At 40.2% G+C, this 23,596-nt stretch overlaps 1 protein-coding gene across 1 annotated transcript; it reads right to left on the bottom strand.

Annotated features, from left to right (window-relative positions):
• Positions 1-23,246, bottom strand: LOC131705039 (interferon-induced protein 44-like). The gene is made up of 6 exons (XM_059007062.1): positions 23,087-23,246; positions 22,779-22,989; positions 4,395-4,520; positions 3,494-3,635; positions 1,308-1,402; positions 1-821 (listed from the first exon to the last, which is right to left on the bottom strand). Exons 2-6 carry the CDS (start codon positions 22,980-22,982, stop codon positions 660-662), a joined length of 729 nt encoding a protein of 242 aa, XP_058863045.1. The 5' UTR covers positions 22,983-22,989; positions 23,087-23,246; the 3' UTR covers positions 1-659.
• Between the last annotated feature and the right edge of the window lie 350 nt (positions 23,247-23,596).

Here is a 23,596-nt window from a genome sequence, read left to right as displayed (position 1 = left end):
AAACATGAGTGCTGCGTAAATAGGAAACAAAGGCATATTTTATTTATTTATTTCAAAAAACATCATTCACATTTCATTCATGATGTTATGAAAACTAAGACTCATGTTCCCCTGTGATTCACATTCTTCATTTTCCCAAGTGTTTTACATTATTGCAGAGTATCTGTAAGCTGTAAGTTTCAGCTCTTATTAATAAGGAACAGGTTAAAGGAACTTCCAACATATAATGCAAAGGTTATTGCTGATTAATTCAAAGATCATTAATTGATGATAGAACTAGATTTAAACGAGAGTACTCAAGTAGAGTATTTTAAATAATTGTGTTCATAAAAAGACTAAACAGCAGATTAAATGCTGAACAATTCAAAGCTGCTTATTGACATTTTTTTCTGTTTATGCAAAGCTGACAGCTTAGAAATTGATTTAACAAAGTGTACAAAGAGTATGATTTGAATTTTCATAAATACAAAAAGTAAATCTGTGAGAGCGCTGACTGGGTGATACTTCTTGTATCTGGGACCACAGCCTCCTGCTGCTCCAGTCTCTCTCCAAACAAATTAATCAACTTCCCTATATACCAAGTGACTATTCTCCGATTGGCAATCAATTAACCAATTGAGTAATGGACTCAGCTTGCTTCAGGTGTGACAGGTGATACTCTACATTCTCTCTTGAAAGGGTTTTGCTGCCATCAGTATTTGAGCAAACGCCTCCAACAGCAGAGTTCCTTTTATTTGGTTAATTTCCATCTCCTCTAAGTAGTTTGAAACCACAAGGACGTTGCACATTGAAATTCTCATCTTATTTGCTAACATTTCAATCTGAAAGAGAATGAATAAAGTATTAGTTTAGAAAGAACAGCACATTTCAATGCCTGCTGCATGTGTCGTGTGAAACATGTTGTACTTGATGTCCTCCAGAAATACTCCACAGTGATTTTCATTTTGATTTTACAGCTTTTCTTTCTCTATGTCTTTGTTTTATTACCACACAAACAATCGTTGTTGTATTCAAAATAAACACTTGAATATTTGGGTTGACCCTTGACCCATCCAAAAAGGATGGCTGTTTTCTGGATGTTTGGGTTTTACTGCATTTCACCAAAATCAGTTGATGTTTATAATAAATAATTTTACTTCATACAGTTCTTCTTTCCTGTATCTATTGTTTATTTGAAAAAAAAAACAAACACACATTTATCAGTTCAGGACTAGTGCTACTTGGACTCTTGGAAACTAAATCTTCTTGAAGAGCCCTGGATTTTATTAGTGTATGTTACAATCCATGTTGATATTGCTTTAACTCACCTTTTGTTTTATATCTCTTCTCCTGTACAGACTTTTCAAATCCTCAGTCTTCTCGACAAGTTCATTGAGTGTAACAAGCAGCTGGCATGGTACTCCTGAAAAGTGATACATTAGAAGTGTTGTGTTATATAGAGTATAGTGTGATAGTGGATAGAAAAAAAGATCATGTTTCAGGTCAATCATCTCATTTAACAGACTTGATTAACACTAATCATCAACAACCTAATGTTCCTTTACCCCTGTAGGAGGGGTTACCCAAGAAAAATGCTAATCAGGATCACTGAAAACAGACTTATTTTTTTAATTTAGAGTGCCCAACTATTTCACCCCCAATTTGGAATCTTCAACTATCATCGTTTCTCTTCACCGAACAGCGATCTCCACACAGTGCAGCAGATCTGAAGGTTCAGTGGGTAACCAAGCTAACTTCCTTTTTACACCCAGCAAATCGAGAGCGGATATCAGCGAGGTACCGACCTCCGGAGGACAAAGGCCAGCCCTGCAGATCTCTGCCCAGGCTTACCAGCTGTCTGGCCTGTAGAGTTCACTGTGGCTTGATGAGGAGAGACAGTCCCTGCTGGCTCTTTCCTCCCTAACTCGCTGGGAGCGTCAAAGCCAATGCAACGCCCCCTTGGAGTCCCCAGTGCAGACCGGTTAACTGCGCACAGGCAGGATTTGAACCTGCTCTCATCCTGCATGCAGCGTGGTACTGCTTTTACCAGATGAGCCACTCGGGGACTCTCCACCAGACCTATTTTTAAGCAGTAATGTTCAACGCAGCAGTCATTACCAGCTAGATAATCTACCACAGTGAGCTGAAGGAAGGAGCACTTAACCAAACACAAGGTAAGTTATCTTCAGGTAACGACCACTGCAGAAGATATAATAAAACAATTTTTGGGGAAATGAGAAACTGTGGTGTTCTTTAAGGTGTGTGTCACAAAGACGGCCGGAGTGGGTGGCGTCAGACCAGATGCAGGAAATAAACAAACAGAGATTTGGGGTTTGGTGAAGCTGGGCGCGTGATTGCGCTCAGCATTTAATGAATAAACATACAGAAAATAAACGGTTGTAACAAAAACAGGACACGGCACTATACGCCAAAATAAAGAGACAAACAAAACAGACTAAACAGTGAACAGACAAACGGACAAACACGGTGAGTGACAACACTAATTACTTTACTTTACTTTGCTTTGTTTTCTTTTCTCCTCCCTCTCCCGTTCTCCACTCACCGAACACCAACCCCCAGTGAGTGAAAACATGCAGCTTTTATGCAGTTGTACCGAGATTCGATTGCTAGTCAATCATTCAATTGGAATCTCGGTACAACTGCACGTGAATTAATTAAAGTGCAATTCCCCGTGCTCACATATTATTACTTTTTACTTGCACGTGATGTGATGTGCCATCCCCGTGCCTAATACAAATATACAATTTACACACACGTGAAACACAGACCCGCTTATATCCCGTGTACCAATGCCTATACACCAACATTTACACACAACACGTAACACACAACACATACACAGGGGGGGCACTTTGCCACAGTGTGGTTTAAGGGTTTTACAGTACTTTGGTCTGGGTCTGTTTAAAGCGAGTTTTAAGATCCTATTAGTCTTTACAGGGTGTCTAACTGTGATAACACTTTACATAAAGTGTCTCTAATTACTGTGTATTTATTGCATGTATGCATAATATAATCCTAACCCTATCTCATCCTATCAACCCTAATCATAACTCTACACCTTACCCTAACACACCTAACCCGAACCCTTTTCTGATACAATTGTGCACTTGTATCAAGTACATTGTAGTTATGGACACTGTAATTGTGTAAGTACACAGACGTTTATTAGGTAACTACAATGTAAATAAACAAGAAACACACTTAGAGATGGATTTGCTAAGTGGCATGTACAAATTCTAATTGGCATACAAATTGGGCATGATAACAGGTCTGAAGCTAGCGCACAGTATTTATTCTATTCTCAACAGGTGAAGGTGCTTACCTGGAGGCAGCTGCAGGGATATATAATATATATGAGAGAGAGAAAGCAAGAGAAGGAGGAAAAGAAACATAACAAACAAACAAAAAAAAACAGTATTGTATAATCGAGCACATAAAGTATATAAATATACACAGAGAGAAATTAGCACACACAGTGCTAATGATATATTACCAGTCTCTGTGAGCATTCCAATTAATTCTTCATAAACCTGAATCAAGTCCAGATTCTCAGCATTGTGAATTGATATAACCAACACAACACAGTGGATTTTGTCTCCTTCCATTGAGCTTTTTGTCTTCAGAATATCGTCAAACTAAAAAATAAAAACAAAAATAAGTCTTAGAAAACAAATACCATTTCTCAAAAGACACTTAAAATATTACCAAGAAAAGTCCCTTTTTCTGAGATGATTGCAATTTTCTTTTTAATGCCTCCAGTTAGTCATCTATATGCATTGAGACGCACAATAGCTTTTCAGAGACTGAGGTCTATTAAAATGACCTGCTGGGAATAAATGAACTGACTTATTAAGTATGGTTAATTGCTGTGGTTTTAACTCACACAGTTTTAGTCCAATTGAAATAAGCTGTGTTTTATTTTAGATGTAATAATGGGGAGAATTACCCCCCCCCCCCCCAAAAAAAAAGCATGATGCAAAGATATGTGTATGCATGTGTAAAAAAATCAAGTCCAACATGCTACATCTGACATTAAAAAATTAAAAAGTTAAGGCTGTTTGAAAGTTGTATCTACTTCTGACATGAATTTGAATTTTAAAGGAGATGAAAGTCACAATATATGGGCAGCAGTGTGGAGTAGTGGTTAAAGCTCTGGACTCTTGACGGGGGGGTCATGGGTTCAATCCCAGTTGTAAATGCATGGTGTGTTTGTTTTTTTGTATGCCACTGTAAATGATGGAAGAGAGAACTGTATTCACTTGTATTGCATCATGCGTTGTAAAAATAGTATTCAATGATGTTACAGCTGCTGAGCCACTCAAAGGAGCCAATGCACTTTCAAAATGCTTTCTACAAGTCTTTTACACATCATTGCATTATCATTACTTAAATACCTTTATGTCTTCAGCCACTTCACCATCTATCTTCTTTAATATTATCGTGGCATTTTCTGTTTTCTCCAATTCAAATCCTGCTGTATCAAAGATTTTGATCTTGTCATTGAATGTGTGGCATCTTAGCTGCAAAGAAATTATACAATGATCATATTTATTATGCGTATGCATTGATGTTATGTGTAACATGCTACAGGTATAGGTACATTAACACTCAAGCCCAGAAAACCCAATTAACATAAAGTGCTACAAAACCTGCGTCACCCCCAGGTTAAATATAGAGCAGAAGGAACTCAATCTGGTCTTGTACTTAACCACACTCCGACAACTGCAAACACTTTAAATTAAATGAAAACTAGTGAGACATGAATTACAAAGTGCAATTTTTTTTTACAAGTAACAAAATAATGCATTTAGCATAAACAGTTTATTTTTTTTGTTTTCTTTAAAAATAAAACACATATATGGTGGATTATGAGTTACAAATTTAAAAAAAAAACTGTTATGAGGCTCGCTTCAGAACCATAGACAAAAATGAAAGGAGTGTGATAGGGACACATCAGGCACAGATCTCCTATCACCAAAGCAGGAGCGGATCCAGACTGAAGGGGGGGATACGTGATACCAAACATACCATTAAAGTAAACAATATATTGACATTTTTAATGAAAGAGGAGGGTCCAGACCCCCAGCCCCCCCAACCCATGCAAAGGTGCCTAAATGAAGAAAGAAACACACCATGCAGCAATCAAACAATCAAAAACAAACATTAATACAAGATAGAAAAAGCCGTGCTCCAAAGAATCTAAAACGTGACAAATCAAAGTGAATAAATCATGAAAACCATACATAATAGTAGTAATATTACTATAGCTTATGTCAAAAGTCTAATTTATAACCCTTTTGACCTTTATGACCTTATGTGTGTGAATATATGAATATATAATGAGGGGGCGTAGATTTATGAATTTATGAATATATAATGAGGGGGCGTGGATTTTATATAGGAATGGTAGGGTATATATATATATATATATATATATATATATATATATATATATAATATAATTTCACAAGCGCTTATAAACATTAAATATTTATAAATGTAAAAGAGTTTGAAATAAAATAATTACTGTTGATAGGAATCGAACCCACGCAGACAATTGAGTCAGATGGATCTTAAGTCCATCGCCTTAACCACTCGGCCAAAACAGTTTTTCTTAAAACGTAAATAAATAAAAAATAAGTATAAGCGGAATGTAAAAAAGGTTCAAGAGAGAGTCCAAGCAAGGAGCTTTCAAGCATCCGTCCCAAGGATCCTCTGTGTACTGTACAAACTCCTCTGTGGACTGAGCTGAAAACAAACATCAATGAGAGAGAGGGGCGGATGTTTTAGGGTTAACTCAGAAAACGCCCCGATGGGCGGCGCCTCATGGACCACCCATTCATGGATCTCTGATAGGTCGTCTCAAAGGACACCCCACGGGGCCAGAGGCGTCATCAACCCTCATAGGCTGCCACCTAATCTTTGGGAGCATACTAAAGGGGACCCCACATGCCCTTTTGATTGAAGGAGTCTGCAGCCATGTCTTCTGCAAACTTTAGATACTTCTCTGAAAATGCGGTTCTTGAACCTTGCGATCTTGAGATGGACTGGACCAGTGAAGAAATGACACAGCTTATAAAAGACTTGGAACATGTCCCCCTTCTCAAACCTGCAGAGTCTGATGATGTCGACGGCTCTTTAGGCATCTCTTTTGAAAAAGTATTAAAGATCTCTAGGGGTCTCCTGGCTTCTCTATTGGAAGTGATCATTGACCGTGATATTTCTGACTAACTAGAACCGCTGCGCACGTCAATTTGATGTTTACATTTTTAAACAGCTTTGATATGAAAATGAAAGAGAAACTATCGGATAAAACTCAAAAGACTTATTCATCATATCTAACATTTGCAGAGCAGAAACACCATATTTAAACATAAAAGGCCCACTAAATCCTAAAACATCCAATATATAACTCTCCAAAGCTAAAATATAATTCCTATAACTTATTCAAACTTGTTCTTACCTTCCACTATATGGGAGTGTAGTAGTAGAATATTATTAATTATTTTTAACTGTAATATGTTCTTTCAACAATATTGTTTGAGGATGTTTTAGGATTTAGTGGTGGGCGTTTTAGCTTTTTGCATGGCTGGCCTAACGGCTAAGCATATAACCATACTTGTATTGCTGTATTGAAGTATTAATGCTGTTAAACCTGTAAAGGCACTGGAAACGCCCAGACTGCCTATTAGCAGGGATCCAAAGCGGCTTGCAACCACTTGATCCATTATTAAGCATTTAATAAACTGAAGGAGCAATATTACTGCTCTGATTCGTTAAAACTTCAAATTAAATGAGTCGGTGTGATTTTCTTGATTATTAAAAAAGTGTCTAGACATATTGTAGCCTAGTGCACGAACAAAACCACTTACAGGAGTTTAAAACATCTCTGTACTCCTTAAATGTCTCCCCTGATTTTAAGAGTGTGCTCAGAGCAATAAAAGAAACTTCTGTGAAGTTGGCCCCCCTACAAACAGCACAAACGTTGAGTCATATATCATTCACTTGTGCCGGTTTGTGCCGTTGAAACAAACGTTTGTGCTATTATTGTTTCTGAGATATTAACAATATTTTTAAGGGCTGACGTCACTCAGCCACCGCCACACAATGTGCTGCAAGAAGCGCAGCACCTGCGCATTCTGAAATGAACGCCAGTAAGCCTGGCCAGGCAATCTAGTTCACTGTCAATGCATCTTTTTCAGCTCCATATATTCTTTTTGTTGTTGCCTAGTTTTTTTTAACTCCTTTGGCATCTGGTATAATTCATGTTTTTCTACCATATTATATTAGGGTTAATACAGTAATTTTCTGGCTATGCATTGTTGTATTTGGCCCCGCCTGCTATCCGTAGTTGGGGGCGGAGCTTCCTTTGTTTTGGGAGCTTGTTACTGGTAAGGTATAAAGGCACAAAAAAGCCAGTTATGGGGACTCCCTGTTCCTTCTATGGGTGAAGAAAGAAAACTTAATTAGTTTCCAAAACCTTATAAAAGTTTGTAATGGGGGGAGATCTGTGCTGACTGTCTGGTGCATGCATGGTTCTGCAGGAAGAAGGCAGCTGCCTCGTAAGATCCGCCTGTCAGTCATGGCGATGACACGGCGAGGTGGGGAAGAGGGTGTGTTGGCCTTCCCTCTCTCCGAGTGGCTGAGAGGCGAGCCTTGGGGGATTGCTCGGCCCATAAGTACTGCGCTTGGTTATGCATTCGGGTGGCCGTGATTGGAAACACACAGAGACGCTGGCTGAGAAGGCCAGTGTAAACATAGACCAGGCAGGAACGCCAGTGGTTGGAGTGAGAGACCAAAATAGGCAAGAGGAAGACAGCCAGCCTAGAGAAAGAAAATAATATATAAAATAAAATGTTACATATCTGAGGGAACGTGTATAAGTAGAAGGGGAACATTGGCCACCCCAGTGTAAGTGCACAACAGCGTAGGACAGAGACCCGAGCTGACCGGCTTAGCGGCAGTTGGGGCACTGCGTAAGCAGCACCTTTATTTTGTAGTTTTAATACTGTGTTTTATTTTCCCTTTTCTTTCGCCTTTTGTTATTTATTATTTCAGAGCACCTGTGAGTGCGCCAGCTTTTAACTGTTTACCAGTATTGGTATTTGTGTGGTCCTGTTTACCATTGCCAGTATTCAGGTCACGGACAACAGCGCCCTCTGCGGGCTAAAAGAAAGTATATAAAATAATAAAACTGGGCACCAGTGTGGTGTTTTCAATTAAACCTTCTGTCTCACGTGTGTGTCAGTGAATTGCCCACCACCCTTCCACAAAGTGTCAGGCTGTGTTTTGCATGCAGCTATTTTTGTGTTTAGTCAGACGCATTTACTTTTTTTCCCTAGCGGTTTCAGTATGTGTCGGGACTAAGAATAGCGCTGCAAACATGCAGTTCTTGTTTCATCTACACGCAGCTCTCTTGTTTCACGTGCAGTTCCAACAACCCCTTGGTTTGATTTGTTTTGCTACTTTGTATCACTGTTCAATTGCTACGGACCAAGAATAAGTTTCAACCTTATGAGATTTCCGGTGTGATATGAACTGGAGGAGCTGCACAGCAGATTCACTATGACCGGGTGAGATCAATCCTTTTTTATTTCTGCTGGATATTGGATATTACAAATATATATTTTTGAATGGCCATTCAGTGTTTGAAGAGTGGTTTTCTTTTTGTTGTTTTATTGGATCTCTTTTTGTTATTTTTTGGGAACTGTATTGGACATTTGTTTTTGTTTTTTGGTACTGTTTGCTATAAGACCAGGACTGAAACTATTTCTGTACAGATGTAATGTGCAGCCGTGTAGATTTTTGAATAAGCAGTCTAATTATTTAGAGGCATATCTTTAGTTTGCTTCTGTTTCCTTTCCTCTTTATCTATTCAGCAATGTTCTGTAGTAATGGTTTGCAATTAATGGTCCTTCTAAACGGTATTATGTATGTAGCTATTAAAACACATGATATATAAATGTATCTTTTCTACCAGCTGCAATGATTGGTTTATTTAACACTGCTTGAAAGTTTTCTGATACTGTAAGTCCTACTATACTGATTTCTCCATGTACACGCATTTCATTACTGCTATATTTGCTCATAGCAGTATCTAATAAACAGATCCTGTTGAAGTTTATTCTCTTGGTTCCTGTGATTTACTTGCTGAGGCTGCAGTATTTGATGTTTTATCCTCGGTGTCAGTATACACCTATGACCTAGGTGTTTAGTTATTTTATACTAGGTAAGTTTGTTACAGATTGGTAAGTGAGTCTAAATGCTAGTTTGCTGTTGTAGCGACATCAGCTGCTGTTTGTAGTAATTAATTTTCTAAACTGTTTGAGCTGTGGTAGATTGAAGTCAATAGCGTGTAAACTGGACCAGCTCTAGACCTGCAGGACAATATAAATTGGCAAACAGTGTCTTAGAACGCCAGCTGTTCTAAGTGCCAGCCAGTCTAAGGGCCACACGTCCAAGGGTAGTCTGAGCTGTGGCAGTCAGAGTGAGGACAGGTAGAGCGAGGACCTTTTCCCAATCTCTCCCAATGGCGACTAGAGGCCTCATTCCTACTCTGACACCTAACGTCTGGATCTCCTGGACAAAGCGTGCTCACTCTTTCTCCTCTCCTAGAATAAACACTGTTAAGTACCTGCTCCAGATACCACTACTACATCCTTCTCCCCCTACACTGCCTGCTACACATTTTAAAATCTCCTTTGTCAATTGTCACTCTCTGACTAACAAATCTCTGCTTCTTGCTGAACTTTTAACTGATGCTAATCTTGATCTTCTCTGTCTAGCTGAAACCCGGCACTCTATAAACGATGTGCACTTAGTACATCTAGCCACCCCAAATGGCTATTTTCTCTTTGACAAGCCCTGCCTCACTGGCCAAGGCAGGGGCACTGCTGTTATTGCTAAATCTGTACTCACTTTCTCAGTTGAGCAATTTCAGCATCTCGTAATCAAGCTCTCCTCTCCCATGTCCGTCACTTATCTACCGTCCACCAAAGAATTACAGCTTTTATTGCTGAGTTTTCGGAATTCCTCTCCCTCGTCTGCACTTCTACTGACATAATTCAACTCCTAGGTGACTTCAACGTTCATGTCGACTTGCCTTCTTCACCTCTAGTGACTGACTTCCTCATGCTCCTGGACTCTCCTGGGCTCTATGTCTGTCAACGTCCCCACTGACACCCATGGACACACCCTGGATCTGTTCATCATCAGGGGACTTAACCTCTCCAATCTCTCCATCTCAGATATCTCACGCTGACTATTTCTTAATCAGTTTTAATATTAATCTTCAAGCACCTGAATCCTCTAAAACCCGCGGAATGTGTCTCTTCATCCCCTCTAACTGGTCCTGTCTTTGGCTGGGTTTTATTGACGTTGTTGGCGTTGTTAGCTGTCTGCCATGCTTTGTACTTTATACACATCGTGACGGCAGAACGTCACCCCTACTCAGATCATTTAAACCATTGCCCCACTTACAACGGTAAGGAAAAAATCGCACCTGCCCATGGTACAACTGTAAGTCACCCTAAGGGCGTCTCCTAAGAAAAAAATAAATAATACACCCTCGAACTTCAAGTGCTTAAACCTGCCTGCCTCAAGCTTGAGCGCAAGTGGAGGTCGTCTGGTAATAACGGTTCACAGAGAGATCTGGACTGACCATCTCGGTAGCTACAGGCGTGCGCCGCTGTTGTCAGGGTGAAGTACTTCTCTGAATTCATAACTATGGGACACAGTAAACCCAATATTCTCTTTCAGACCATTGACCAAATCCTACATCCAGCCACCGACAGATCCATCTCCCGTTCATCCTCCTCTCTTACCTGTCATGATTTTGCCTCCTTCTTTCGGAAACAAAATTGACAACATCTATTCTACGCTTTCTTGCCACAAACCCAGTTTTGTACTTGACCACCTTGACTTGCTTCCGGTTACACCTCCTGCTCTCTTCTCCTTCTCTCCTCTCTCCTCTCTCCATTACTGATGTATCCGGCCTACTGTTGAAATCAACTATTGCCACATGTCCCTTGGACCCCTGGTAAACTAATCTTGTCTGTCTCTGTGCTTCTGACCTTGCTCTTTCCATTATGCATACTCTCAGCCTGTCCCTGGATTCAGGCTCAGTTCCTGCTGCCCAAACCAGTCCTCAAAAAACCCTCCCTTGACCCAGCTGTCTTATCTAATTTCCGTCCAATCTCCAATCTTCCTTTTCCCTCCAAAACTCGAAAGGGCTGTAGCCAGCCAGCTGATGAAACAGCTCATGGATAACAATCTGCTTGAATCTCTGCAGTCTGGCTTCCTGCCGCATCACAGAACTGAAATTGCTCTGCTGCAGATTGTAAATGATCTGCTTAATGCTGATGCTGCTGCTCCCTCTGTGCTTGTCCTTCTTGACCCAACTGCTGCTTTTGATACCATAGACAACAGCATTCTTCTTGACCGCTTTCAGAAGTATGCTGGTATCTCTGGAACCTGTCTCTCCTGGATGTCATCTTACCTATCTGGACGCATGCAGTCTGTTTTCTGTGCTGGATGCAGTGCTGTGTTGCCCCTCAAGGGTCTGTTCTTGGGCCTCCTCTTCAACATCTGCATGCTTCCCTTGGGTCACCTCATCCACCAACATAGCCTCATGTTTCACTCCTATGCTGACGACACCCAGCTCTACTTAAAACTCGACCCTGGATGTTCCTCTGCCATGGACCGGCTCTCGGCTTGCATTCAAGACATCGAGGCCTGGATGTCTGCCAATTTTCTTCAGCTCAACACGAACAAATCTGAACTCCTTCTAGTAGGATCTAAAACTCAACTTAATCTCAATATAGCTGCCCTGAACATCGGAAACTGTCTGCTGTTGCCTTCCCCCACAGTACTAAGCCTTGGTGTACTTCTGGAACGCAACCTCTCCTTTGATGCCCACATCTCCTCTGTGGTCAAATCTTCCTTCTACCACCTTCGCAACATCTCCAAAGTCTGTCCCTACCTTTCCCTCCCGAATGCGGAGATACTCTGTCATGCATTCGTCTCCTCTCAACTCGACGACTGCAACTCTGTCTATGGTGGTCTTCCATCACACGCCGTCAACAGATTGCAGCTAGTTCAGAATGCCGCCGTCAGGATACTTACCAGATGTAAAAAACGTGAATCACTCCCGTCTTGCCCAGCTGCACTGTCTACCTGTAGGGTTCAGGAATATTTAAAAAATTCTCCTGCCCTTCATCACACAGGTCCAGAGTATCTCTTCAACCTGCTGACCCGCTATGTCCCTGCCTGCAAGCTGAGGTCCTCCGACTCTGGCCTGCTTGTTATCCCCAAGCACTTTTAGCTTCTTTTACTATTCTATCTATCTATCTATCTATCTATCTATCTATCTATAGTAAGAAAGTGTAGTCTGGGGAGAACAGAGGACTACACCTCCCAGAAGGACACAGGCTGAAAATCCCTAATTTAATTGTTTTATTAGTTACTTATCACCTGCACCTGTCTATTATTGTAAATTAGAGCCAGGTGCAGGGTATATAAAGAAAGCATCCAGTCCATTCAGGGCTGCTGCTGTGTGGAGGGGCCCGGTTGATGGTGTTTTCCACCGTAAAATACAAAAGGTACTGTGTGAAACTTTTTTGTTGTGTTTGTGTTCAACTTTGAACCCTTTGCGGTCCTATGTTGGACCAGGTCTGACATTACAATTTTCCATTTCCAATCCGATGTTGGACCCTGTCCGACATCATAAAAAAAGGTCTAGTCATTTTTTCTCCGGAAGAAGCAGAGAAAACCATTCAATGGCCGAGTGAGACCGATAGGAGCCGAGAGAAGCCGACAAAAATAAATAAATCTGAGCGTATCTGAGTGATACAAATAGCCCCGGCACCACAGAGCAGTGGCGGATTAACGCACGGGCCCCCGCCAATTTGGGGCCCTGGGAAAAATCTCTTTGCAGTGAAATTTTTCTATACCAGATCTATGGACTCCATATTCAAGCAAAACAGAACAACGGGTAAGTGTAACTTCCACTGACAGTCAGATCAAGCCTGCATTTGCTGCTGTAACTCGCGTTCCAATATGCAAATTACGTTGCGTGACTCGTCATATATGCACAGTTTCCGTTAGAATTCACTGACTTAGTAAAATATGTTATCATGTGAAGGAATAAATATATTAAGTTTTATGCGAACTATAACTTCATGCAGTTGACTAAGTTTTGAGTGCCTCATATAGATAATGGTTGGGGTGAAGTGGTGTAAGGATGGGTGGGGAATGGAATGTAGGATAGCGGGACCAGTTTAAACTGCTTCAGTGGACACCATTTGGTGGTATGACCATATATGGTTGTTTTTCTCGATATAGGGGTGAAAAGAGAAGATAAGAGTTACAGACGTGGGCTGCAAGGTGATTGGTACAAGATTGAATTAACTGCTGTGTGTTAGAATATTATTGGTGCAATGTTTAGAATAGAGAATGCTATATACTGATGTAAAAGGGAATTCAGGCAGATCGCATTTTTCCGTGTACTGATAAAGTGCCGGTTGAGTGGGTCTCCGGAGCGCTCTGTAACATCTGTGTGTTAACCTTCAAATAAATAGACTTGATCTAACTCAACGCGCCTCGGACTGAATTGTTTGTGGTTAGGTGAACCTCCAGAATTCGTCCCTACACATGGATAGGCGATACTTAAGCGGGAGCGCTAAGAGAAAGCTGAAGCAAGCAAAGGAGGCTAAAGGAGTTGCTTTATTACACAATATACCAAAAATTGACCAATTCTTCAAGGAGAGAGAAAAATGAGAAACAGCAGACGAAGAGGACACTGCTTCGAGTTCGGCAGACACAGCTGCTGGAAATATAGGCCCTGACCTGCTTCAACGAGAGGAAGCTAAAGATCGAGACCTGTGGGAAGCATGCGAGCCGGAGTCGGAGCCGGGACCGAGTGATGCTGGTGATGATGAGGTAAACGCAATACAAGCAGACAACTTTAGCAGCGATCCTGCATTGTGGGATAACATTAATGAAAGTTTCAGGAGTTTTTGGATTGCTAAGGGTTTAGCTGCTTGTCAAAATAAAAACCTTAAATTCTCTGCTTCTGCTCGGGTGATTGGAGGGAGGACGTGTATGCTGTCTGAAGATGGGTTCTCTTGTCGGCTGCACAACGGTGAATCTGTCACGCGGGCCTGGCTTATTTACTCACCATCCCCTGGAAATATTTATTGCTTTGCCGCAAACTTTTTTCATCCAAAACACACGTTTTTATCGAAGGATTCAGTGATTGGAAACACCCTGAACGCATTTCTGAACACGAGAAAAGCTTGGAACACCGAAATTGTATGCTGGCATGGATACGGCGTGCAAAGACAACAGGTACAGTTTACGCAGCTTTATCTCGGCAGTTTCAGGCAGAGTGTCAGTACTGGAGAGATTTCCTTAAGCGTGTTGTTGCAGTTCTTAAGTGAGCGTGGACTGGCTTTCCGTGGATAAGATGCTAGGTTCACCACATAATGGCAACTATTTGGGGATTTTGGAACTAATTGCTCAGTTTGATCCATTTTTGGCAGATCACATAGCAAAATTTGGACAGAAGGGTAAAGGCAATACTTCTTATCTGTCATCAACTACTTGTGAAGAATTCGTTGATTTGATGGGGCAGAAAATAATAATAAAAAAACAGCTGTAGAAATTCAACAAGCCAAATATTTTTCAGTGATTGTGGATTCAACACCAGATTTATCGCATGTTGATCAGCTGACTTTCATATTCAGATTTGTCAATTCAGAGGGGCAAATTGTAGAGCGATTTATTGGATTTGAGCCGATAGAGGATCATACAGGTGCAAGCCTTGCTGAATGTGTACTTGCAATGATAAACAACTTGGATTTGGACATATCTAATTGCCATGGACAATCCTATGACAATGCCAGCAATATGTCAGGAAGATACAACGGTCTGCAGGCCCATCTAAATCGACTAAACCCTCTGATTCACTATGTTCTTTGTGCTGCCCATTCTTTAAATTTAGTGGGAGTTAATAGTATTAATAAGAGCTGTCCAAATGCAATACATTTTTCTGGTTTGTGCAGTCGCTGTATGCTTTCTGCTCAGCGTCTACATATCGCTGGAAACAGGTTTTGCATAATGATGGAAGCTCATTGACACTCAAAAGTCTCTCAGACACACTATGGAGCAGCCGCACAGATTCTACAAGAGCTCTGTGTCAGAACTATGGCACAATTCAGCAAGCCCTGGAAAACCTGTCAAAAGATACAAACCAATCACATGACACATGATTGGAAGCTGCTTCCCTCAAGAGCAAAATGGAACATTTGGAAACGGCCTTTATGGCACAATTTTGGGACACTGTTCTTCAGCGGTTTAAAATGACCAGCTTGCAATTACAGAAAAGTGACATCGACCTGAAGACTGCAGTTCAGTTACTGTAATCACTTGAATCATTTGTGGCCTCCCTACGAGATCAATTCCAAAATTTTGAAAATGCTGCTAAAAAGAGTGTTTCACAAAAATATCAAAGTGATCTGACTCGTACACGAAAATGAAAACAGTTTGCCGATGAATCAGGAGAACCTAAAGTTTTACTTGAGGGAAGTCAAAAATTTCAGGTTGAGACGTTCTATGTTGTAATTGACCAGTTATTAACTTGTCTTCGTCACCGACTGGATGCCTATAGGTTGCTGAACGATCGGTTTGGAGTACTATTTGAAAAAAACTTGGACATCACTGACATTCGCAAGCGTGCCACTGAACTTGCGGCAGTTTACCCAAATGACTTGGGGGGGGGAAAAAAACTTTCCTGATGAACTCGTACAGTTCAAATTCTTTGTCCAGGATGAGCCTGACAAATCTCCTGCCCAATTGCTGCAAGTTGTTAAGCAAAGCGTCCTCCAATCAACATTCCCTAATGTGTACGTTGCTCTGAGAATCTTCCTGACTCTGCCAATTACAAATTGTGAAGGAGAACGTTCATTTTCAAAGATGGCAAGGATTAAAAAGGAACTGAGATCAACAATGTGTCAAAGGCATCTGAATGCCTTATCTTTGATGGCAGTGGAGTCAGAACTGGTACAACAAACGGACTTTGACGAGATTATACAGGGCTTTTCTTCCATGAAAACTAGGAAGAAACTGATCATTTAAAAAGGTAAGAGATCGTTGTAATTATATTTGTTATGTTTGTATTTTTGGTTACATTATGTGATGGTACAATATTAAAATGCAGGGGTAATGGGAAGTTACATAAAAAATACTGGAGTGGACAATGTAAAATGGGTTTTTATTTATTTGTTGTTTTTTTAACTGGGTTGTGTAGTGGAAGTAACTGGATATGGATTTGGGTTCAGCAGGCTTCATTCAAGAGGACATCCGTACGAACACGAACTTGTGTATACAGTCGTAGTATAATGGCTATACCTTCATTGTAAATAGTCTTAGTACGGTACTAATTGCGACATCTACTGATGCTTTACAGTATGACACCACGTACTCTTAATACAATAATGGCTCGCCGGCAACCGCAGTTGTTAATAATTCTCAGTAAATAGGAGTCTACAAGGTTGCTAAAACTCTAACGTCATTTCGTTTTCATGTTGTTATTTTTCTTTTTCCGCGATCCTATTAATCTAAATCAGTTTCCGAAGGCATATATTTGATCAGTTAATTTAGGCATAGTGTATTACTATGCAATTGCTTTATTATTAATGCAGTGTAACCGTTAAGTCTATGTATTCATGCGTTTTGATATATTCGTGTTTTCTGTGGGGTGTTGGGGGCCTAAATGTTATTTGTGCCCAAGGCCCCAATAAGTCTTAATCCGCCTCTGCCACAGAGATAACACGGACATAAGCAAAAAAGATAGCTGTTTCTGCATCCAGCACTCAGAGAATATCACAGACATTTGCAGAACTTTTTGAGATGTTATATTAATAAAATAATGACTTGGATCACATTATTGAGGAGTTTGGTGATAAAACGGGTGATCAGGAGATGATTTATCGGTATGCACGACTATGAAGAGGTATGTGAAAAATACAGCGAACAAGGGGTGGGGCGGGGCTGGAGATGCAGTACTGAGTGTCCTGTTGATATACAGTGCCTTTTAAACCTGTTTTACTGTGGGGGAAAAAAATACTTTTAAACAGCACATCTAAAATAAACTGCGCGTGTGAAAATAAATTGGACCTGACACTCCTGAGACGCGCTGAATAAATGGACCGCAAAGGGTTAAAAAAGCTGTGGTTTTGTTTCAGCCGGTAAACACCTTAGCTGTCCAGCTTTGTTAGAGTAGGTTCCTGACAAATGTTTAGTTAGTGCTCCAAAGCAACTAGGTGTTTGTTTTGTTTATTTAGTGTAATTCAAAGTGCACGTCCATGCTTATTCTTTCAAATTCTGTGTGTTGGGTCGTGATTTGGAAGGGAAAAGAACCCGAGTGAGCCTGTGTGGCGAGTCTCCGGCTCACATATGGTGTCAGAGTGGCCTTCTGACTCGACACACGATCAAAAATGGATTTGAAAGATTTAATTGACCAAATAAATAAGAACACAGCTGCTCAAATTGAGCAAAATAAGAAATGGAGATTGGAAAGGGGGTTACCGGAGCGTGAGCCGAACGAGCTGGAGCTGCTGCTCCAGAAGCAGGAGGAGTCGGCGAGAGAAGCCCCGCAGTCTCCTGCACCAGAAGAGCTGATGCTGTGTCCAGAGCATTAGAGGAGTCCTTCCTGGAGCCAGAGGAGGTGGAGCCATTACCATCTCCGGAACCACGGGCTTCAGACAAGGGGGAGGAGGTGAGATTTGTACTGCCACCACAACCTCCACCCGAGAGCTTGTCCCCCACAAAACAGAGCGGTCCAACAACCTGTGCTCCTGGACACCTGGTCAGAGTGCCCCAAATCCAGCCGTTGGGCCTGAAGATCATTCCGGAGCACCACTAGGCATAGTCTATCAACTGGTCCCCTGCTCCACTCACCCTGAAGCCCCAGACGACACTCGGGCTCCTCCTGCCTGTTGCTGTACTCCCCCTGGCGGCTCAGACATCGCTGCACTGTGGCCAAGCCTCAAGCCTCTGCCTGCTGCTGCTCCCGACAGCTCTCCGGCCTGCACAGCTCTCGCCCCGGTCACCCTGTCTGGGTCCCTCATCGCCAGGTCACCGTCCCTACCCTGAAGCGCCAGAGGAATCAACCCATCCTCAAGCCCACCCGAAGGATCAGGAGAAGATGGGAATCTTTGGACTTGAGGGTGGGTGGTTGTGTTTTTGGGGAGGAGGTGGCTGTAGAATGGCCGGTGTGTTTCACACATGGGGGAGAACGTGTAAGAAAGTGTAGTCCAGAGAGAACACAGGACTACACCTCCCAGTAGGACACAGGTTGAAAAGCCCTAATTTAAATTGTTTTATTAGTTAATTATCACCTGCACTTGTCTATTGTAAATTAGAACCATGTGCAGGGTATATAAAGAGAGCAGCCAGTCCCTTCAGGTACTGTGTGAAACCTTTTTATTGTGTTTGTTCAACTTACAAAAAAAAAAAAAAAACTGTGTTTTTGTTTCAGCCGGTAAACAGCTTAGCTGTCCGGCTTCATTAGAGCGAATGCTTAGCTAGTACTTATTTTGTATAATTAAAAGTGTGCTTCAGCGCTTAATTCAAATTCTGTGTGTTGGGTCGTGATTTGGAAGGGAAAAGAACCCGAGCGAGCCTGTGTGGCAAGTCTCTGGGTCACAATATATATATATATATATATATATATATATGGGCAGCAGTGTTGAGTAGTGGTTAGGGATCTGGACTCTTGACCGGAGGGTCGTGGGTTCAATCCCTGGTAGGGGACACTGCTGCTGTACCCTTGAGCAAGGTACTTTACCTAGATTGCTCCAGTAAAAACCCAACTGTATAAATGGGTAATTGTATGTAAAAAAAAAAAAAGTGATATCTTGTAACAATTGTAAGTCGTCCTGGATAAGGGCGTCTGCTAATAATTATATATATATATATATATATATAATTATATATATATATATATATATATATATATATATATATATGCATATGCGTATGATTTAACTAAAAAACCTAAACGAGTTAATTTTACCGTACGTTAATCGCAGTCCTGTTTTGACCCTCAACTTCCTGTACTTCATTGTCTGCTGCTGCACTGTTGAGTGGACCACAAGTATGTAGCTGCAGAAGGCTCCCACAGCATAGCTCTCGCAGGGAGCTCACACAGGGTAGTGCTGCGTGCGCAACTGGGAGCCTTCGTTCTGCAGCAATACCCCTCTCGAGTGGACGCGAGATCACTATGACTAAAATTAAAGGTGAAATAAAGAGAGAGAAACATACCATCGATTTCCAATTATTCTGCTATTTCTTGACATGTGGCGTCCTTCTTTTTATTGTCTTAATAACAACGGACACTGGAATCATAAATCAATTATATTTTTTGACTTTAATAATTATTCTCACTCAGTAAGTATACACGACAAAGTGTTTTCTGAAAACTAATGTTTTCGGAAAACTGAATCAGAAAACTGATTTTCTTAAAACGTCACTTTTCTGTGTTTACATGATTAACAGTAGAAAGTCTAATTAGAATTCATCTGTATACATGGATTCAGGTTTTTGGAAAACTCAGGATATTTTATCGCATGCAAAGTACTGTAGTACCCTAAGTACAGACCGGATATTTTTTCTGCGATAGAATGGAGACCAATCCAATAACTCAAGTGTTTTATCGAAGTGTCAGGTCTTAAATTCAAAGATTACTATCCTACCTCTTTTCAGATTCCCCACAGTGTGCAATCAGCCTTTCAAACAGCTCATCCTTTTCTATATTACCAGTTTCTTTTGCAGACATTATTTTAAATTATCACGTAATTTTAAAACTGGAAAATATGTGCTGCTTCAGTATGGGCTATTAAAAAAATACATACGGATAAATATTACTTTATCCCTAACTTTATTATTATTATTTATTTCTTAGCAGACGCCCTTATCCAGGACGACTTACAGTTGTAAACAAAAATACATTTCAAGAATCACAGTACAAGTATTAATACAATTAAGAGCAAGATAAATACAATGCCTTCGGTTCTAACAAGTACAACTATATGACAAAATACGATTCAACGGAGCAAATGGATGCATGCAGACTGACTACAAATTATTATTATTTTCTGTTTTCTAAAACCGCAGAAATATTGGAATTCTTAAGCTCATGTAAACGCACTGATTGATGTCTTTTTTATTATTATTATTTCTGTGGTAATCTCTGCGTGAGCGTGACAAGTCAGTCTGCGAAAATATCCTGAGTTTTCCGAAAACCTGAATCCATGTATACAGTTGAATTCTAATTAAAATTTCTATCGTTAATCATATAAACACAGAAAAGTGACGTTTTAAGAAAATCAGTTTTCTGATTCAGTTTTCACAAAACACTTTTTCATGTAAACGTACTGATTGATAGTCCGACAGCCACTACCTTTGACATTATTTCTGATTGGTCCATTGTGACGCGAACAGAACATAGCAAAATACAAATGAAACAAATGTACTTCTATACTTGCTTGCTTCATTTGCGCTACTCGCTTCGCTTGTGTTGTGCATTACTCCATTTAAATAGATAGTTTTAATTATTTTTGATTCTCAAGCTCATGTCCGGTGTGCATAGCTCTTAACATGCAAACCCACGCCCATTGACGCGTTTGATTTGGCTTACACTCCGACCTTTTAAGAATGTGTTTTCTAGGAAAAAATATGCAATTTACATTAAACCCGGGAAAAAAAACGTCTGTTAAAACATTAGTGTTTTTATTTTTATTTTGTAATTTTTTATATACACTTGTTGCCACTGTTCATTTATGTATTTATTTAAAATGTTCTATCCTTTATATATATATTTACAGAACTGTCCCTTTAGTCATACTCGCGCCCCTGCGTTACTCTCCACGCCCCCTAGTTTGCGCACCACTGTCCTAAATGACCAGTTAATGAGGTGACAAGCCACACAGCGGAAGTGAGAAAACTCTCTTTGCTCTGAATACCTGCAGTGTTTCATTCTAAACTGTTTCGTAAATGGTCGGAGTGTGGGAAGAAGTGTTTTGTGTTTTGACCGTCATTAAGAAATTTTGGGACCGACAGTCCACTGACTTTTAGCCATGTAGTATTAAGTTGTAACAAACGACTTTAAAACTTGGGAACATTAACATAAAATATTTTCTAAGCAAGTGTCTAACTATTTTCCATTGGGTCATTCAAGGAAGATAATAATAATTGTCAAACTTCTTAATGCTGCTCCACTTCATCTCGTGACATTAATATATACAGTATGATAGAGGTCGGCACGGGTAAAAATTCGGGATTAGATACCCGCCGTGAAAAATGCCCGGGAATCCGGATGTTTTTCGGGTGATGATTTTAAAAAAGAACAAGACATATAAAAAGTGCATGATACATATTTAAACACTATATAGTACACATACATTTAGTCCCTTCAGATCTGTAGATTTGTGTGACCTTTTTCAGTACTGGAAACAATAATAATAATAATAATAATAATAATAATAATAATAATAATAATAATAAATGTCTTCATTGCTCATTTCTTGTAAAGGACGCCAACATATCTAAATATTGTTCATCGCGGTTTTCTTTTGAAACTTCTCCAATCACATAATAATAATTTGTTATTTTCCTCATCTTGATTTGACAAGTTTTCAAACTGTCTGGAAACGAGTAGCCATCACACCGATAAATCAGTGAAATTGGCGGGTATGGGATTTGTAGTTTTAATGTGTCATTAACAGTGGGTAGTGGACACCAATAAACAACATTCCCAGAGTACATTACGATTTGAGCTATGACAGTTTAGATGTGTGTTTGTTTGTAATGTTTTATAATTTCAGGTTAAAAAAAAAAAACATGTTTATTTTTTATAGTCAACCTTTAGGAATTTCTAGTGGCGCACGTGCACCTAAATTAAAATTTATGTTCGCACAAGCAAATGTTTAGTCGCATATGCGACCAAATTAGTTGCACTGTAGAGCCCTGTTGGGATGTTTTCTTTCTGATTTAGTTCCTGAGAGGAGTAGTTATTATTACTGAGGTGTACTTGCCACTCGCTGTGTAGGTGTTATTGTTTTCTGTAAAACATTGATATCCTGTCACTTAACCCCTTCCTGCCGACGTTAAAAGCTTGTTTTAACGTTGTCTTTATTACCCTGACCAGAGACCAGCGCTTACAACAGTATTGTCAAATTTTCTACATTTTCTTTAAATACTCAAATTATTAAACCTAAACCTAGATAGTAAAATGAGACCCGGGTAGCGTTGGGTAATTTACCCGGGTTTTTGTGTACCCGTGTCGACCTCTAATATATACCACCCTGAAAAAAACCATAAGGAGAGTCCCCCTGACCATGTCCACATCGGTTTCTCAGTTTCACATTGATTTTCTCTGCCATTTGTTTTTATTTTGCAGTGAAGCAGGTAGTCACATGACTTTTCCCACAACTTTCATTGGTTGAATAATTTTATGATGTAATGTTGCTTCTACAAAATCAGAAGTCCTTTTAAGTTGCTTGCAACTCTAGCTTCCAATTCACTTTCTCCAAAGAATATCTCCCTTTCTACATTTTTCCAGCAACATGTAGACTAGTGTCCCCTCGGCTTAAAGCACCTGAACCTCATGTGCACTTGCTGCTTTTTTCTCTGCTGTTACTGCCAGTGAGATGACAGGACACAGTAATTAAGCACACTAGATGAGAAGTGTAGGAGGTGTTGGAATTTTAAAAACTTACATGTTGTGTGACGCTTGTTTCTGCACCTGGTCTCACAGCTTCAATTTCTTGCACTCTGCCGTTGAGTTCTTCTCTCCTGAGTTCTGAGAGCACAGAATTTAGAAAGCTTGACTCTCCAGAACCCACATTGCCTAAAATAAGAATATTTGTTGTGGAAGCCTTAGGGTGTGGTTGGTGGTTTTTTATTTCTTCTTGAAGTTTCATGTAAGCACTGTAAAACAAGTAAAAATAAAAAGAAATATCAAACTTTAAAAAGCTCAGTCTTACAAATATTTCAGAAAATACAAAAATAAAAAAACTGATATTACTCATCACTAAATTCAACTTCACGCCATGGATTAGGGAGAAGTGGCTCTGGTCTCGGCCCTGGACTCGGCCCTGGACTTGGCCCTGGACTCGGGTCTAGTCCGCGGTAAAGATCAGATGATTGTCCTCCCACTCGAGCAGATCTGAAGGCATGTGGTGCACTGCGACTACAGAAGTAATGATTAAATTAAAGAAAAACAAACATACAGATGTGCTCAAATTTGTTGGTACCCTTACAGCTCATTGAAATAATGCTTCATTCCTCCTGAAAAGTGATGAAATTAAAAGCTATTTTATCATGTATACTTGCATGCCTTTGGTATGTCATAGAATAAAGCAAAGAAGCTGTGAAAAGAGATGAATTATTGCTTATTCTACAAAGATATTCTAAAATGGCCTGGACAAATTTGTTGGTACCCCTTAGAAAAGATAATAAATAATTGGATTATAGTGATATTTCAAACTAATTAGTTTCTTTAATTAGTATCACACATGTCTCCAATCTTGTAATC

This window comes from Acipenser ruthenus, chromosome 34 (genome assembly GCF_902713425.1).
Source record: "Acipenser ruthenus chromosome 34, fAciRut3.2 maternal haplotype, whole genome shotgun sequence".
NCBI lineage: Eukaryota > Metazoa > Chordata > Actinopteri > Acipenseriformes > Acipenseridae > Acipenser > Acipenser ruthenus.
Note: the sequence above shows the minus strand (reverse complement) of the source record. Positions and strands in the feature narration are given on the sequence as shown.

Coding starts and splice junctions, on each gene's coding strand:
- LOC131705039 (XM_059007062.1), bottom strand. CDS start 22,982: ATGAAACTTCAAGAAGAAATAAAAAACCACCAACCACACCCTAAGGCT. Junction 3,636..4,394: donor AAGTGGCTGAAGACATAAAG/GTATTTAAGTAA, acceptor TTTATTTTTTAG/TTTGACGATATTCTGAAGAC. Junction 1,403..3,493: donor TGGAATGCTCACAGAGACTG/GTAATATATCAT, acceptor ATCACTTTTCAG/GAGTACCATGCCAGCTGCTT.